General features: G+C 36.9%; 1 protein-coding gene across 1 annotated transcript; it reads right to left on the bottom strand.

Annotated features, from left to right (window-relative positions):
* Nucleotides 1–1,734: 1,734 nt before the first annotated feature.
* LOC308678542 (vomeronasal type-2 receptor 26-like) lies at nt 1,735–2,631 on the bottom strand (the record flags this gene model as incomplete). Its single annotated transcript, XM_081345772.1, has 1 exon — nt 1,735–2,631. The coding sequence occupies one exon, from the start codon at nt 2,629–2,631 to the stop codon at nt 1,735–1,737; it is 897 nt and encodes a 298-aa protein (XP_081201898.1).
* Between the last annotated feature and the right edge of the window lie 203 nt (nt 2,632–2,834).

Raw genomic sequence — 2,834 nt, 5'->3', positions numbered from 1 at the left:
TTCTCGCAACCCCTAATTAAAAGAAGAGTCTGGAAAGCGTCCAAGGCTAAAAGGCTTCTGCCAAGATTTAATTACGCAGTTAACAAAAACACAAGAGCTTGTCTTCTCAAGCGGAAAAGTTGCTTTCAGCAACCAGCCCCTCCCCAAACACTTCTTTTATAGAGAGCTCAGGGCGTGGTCTCCCTGTGCCTCCTCCCGAGGAGTCCCATAGTCTTTCTTTGTTTGTCCCTGCTCGTCTGCCTCCTGCGTCGGGCGTCCTTGAACAGGACCAGCTGTGGGTCATCATCCTCCGCACTCTCGGGCTCACACAGCTGAGAAGAGGTCCCCGGCTGAGGACTCTGCAAAGCCTCCAAATCATCATCAGCCGGTTCGTTTCCCTCCTCCCCCACATCTGAGTCCTCCGATACATCGGACCCGGCTGTCGGACCCACAGGCTGGCCCTGAGTCACAACACTTGTCTTCATCTTGACATTATCACAATTTTTATTATCAACAACTCTAATTGTTAGTAATTCAACTGTCTTTCATCTGCTTGTTTGAAATGTTATTCTAGCCATTAAATTTCAGGTTTAGGTTCTCCAAATTTTAAATCTTTGAAGACACAAAGCAACCACTTATCTTTTTATTCAAAGACGGAAAGGCAGTGCACCCTTACTCAGCAACTACTGATTCAAGCACATTTTTTTTCTGATTCTAAAAGTAACAAACAAAATAAGTCTTTGGATCTTGTTCAGTGTACAGTATCGATTTGATATCAGTCAATCAATAAGTTTCCCTACAGATATCAATTTTCTTTTCTCAGAAGAATCATTAACACACACACAGACACACACAAACACACACGCTGAAATATATACAAATACTGCTATTCATTTATTATTTATTTATTTGCTTGTTTATTATAACTTTTCTGTATCATCTCTTCTTTAGAAATAAAATATGAGTGAGCTATCAACAATATATAAATCAACTCAGGTTGTAATGAATGATATAATCCAAAGCAATTTAAATTTTGCCAAATAAAAGCCTGCATATGAGATCAGTAAGATATCATGTAAGATATTATTCCAGATCTTGGGAAACCAAATCTTAATTGGTCATCTCACTAGGGCAGAAATATAAATTCATTTTTAAAAATATTAGATTCATGTTAAAGTTTTGAATGTTAATTTTGATATTTTTTCGAACTATAGTTATGAGTGATTTAACAACAATGTTAAAAATGAAAAAAAAAATTTCCTAAAAATATTCCATCAGAGAATACATTATGACATCTTTGTAAAGGTCAAAAAGACAAACATCTTAATTACAATAAGTAGGAGTACACCATGAAAAAAACAATCTTTTTAACAAAAGAATTGGCTTACACATGAATATAATTTATGTTCAAATTTGCTTTTCACCAATAGAAACAAATAAGCGTACAAATAAAACTTCCACTGGTTAGTTCATGTGGTAATGAAAATGCAACAGTTTAATTCTTTGTGTGTCATCACAGTTGTCATACTGTGGGTTCAGTAGCATTTAATAATGAATAATTTTTCAAAGAATTTTGCATTAGAAAGTGGTTCTTTGTTAAAACTTGCAATTATATAATTAAAGAAAAGTACTTTATTATATATTTTTTCCATATATTTGTTGGCCGATCACAAATAATACAGTAAATGATTAGCAGATATACTGGTTCTGAAAGTGATTTATTTGATGTCAATCACATTAGGCAGTAGGATGCAATTACATTGGTTGATTCTTTGTCCTTATTAATCCCTCCTTATTATTCAAATTAGGTCTCAGCAGGATAATATAAACTTTGGGAGAAAAGATACAGAATAGTAGGGCAGCAGCAGAGGCCAAAATAGAGAAGATCTCCACAGCTACCATATATTTGCCTTTGGTACTCAAATATGTTGGGATAAAAGTCAACCAAACACTGCAAAACATGAGCATGCTAAAAGTGATGAATTTGGCTTCATTAAAAGCATCTGGCAGATTTCTAGCCAGGAAAGCCACTATGAAGCTGATGATGGACAAAAGGCCCATGTATCCCAAGACAAAGTAAAACATAAAGGTAGAGCCTTCATTGCATTCTGCTATCATCTCACTTGGCAGGGATTTCATGTCCAACCTGGGGTAGGGAGGAGCAAAGGCAAGCCATACAGTACAAATGTTAGCTTGAATGAGAGAGCAGGAAAGGACAATGGTGTTGGCCATACTTTTTCCCACCCACCTCCTCACATTGGATCCTGGTTTGGTGGCCATGAAAGCAAGAACCACAGTGATGGTTTTGGCCAACACACAAGAAACTGCCACAGTAAAGATGATACCAAAAGCAACATGACGAATGAGGCAAGTGACTTTGTGGGGATGTCCAAGGAATAAAAGAGAACAGAGGAAGCATAGCAGGAGAGAGGAAAGAAGAATATAGGTTAGTTCTCGGTTATTGGCTTTAACTATGGCAGTATTATTGTGCCTAATAAAAGTAATCAACACTAAGCCTGTGACCAGTGAAAAACAAAGGACAATTGAGACTAAACTCATTCCTAATGGTTCTTCATAGGAAAGAAAGGTTATTATTTTTGGGAGGCAGCTGTCATTGCTCTGGCTTCGATACTGATCATCTCGGCACTGCATGCATTCATCAATGTCTGTCAAAAAAGGGGAGAAAAATTGTCAAGAAAAATAAGTGTATCTATTAAATCTTGACTGAATCAGAAGCCAAATGAAGACAGCTCACTTCAAGTTAAGAATGGAGTGGAGTGGAGTGGAGTGGAGTGGAATGGAATGGAATGGAATGGAATGGAATGGAATAGAATAGAATAGAATAGAATAGAATA

This window comes from Vipera berus, assembly GCF_964194415.1.
Source record: "Vipera berus genome assembly, chromosome: Z".
NCBI classification, from domain to species: domain Eukaryota; kingdom Metazoa; phylum Chordata; class Lepidosauria; order Squamata; family Viperidae; genus Vipera; species Vipera berus.
Note: the sequence above shows the minus strand (reverse complement) of the source record. Positions and strands in the feature narration are given on the sequence as shown.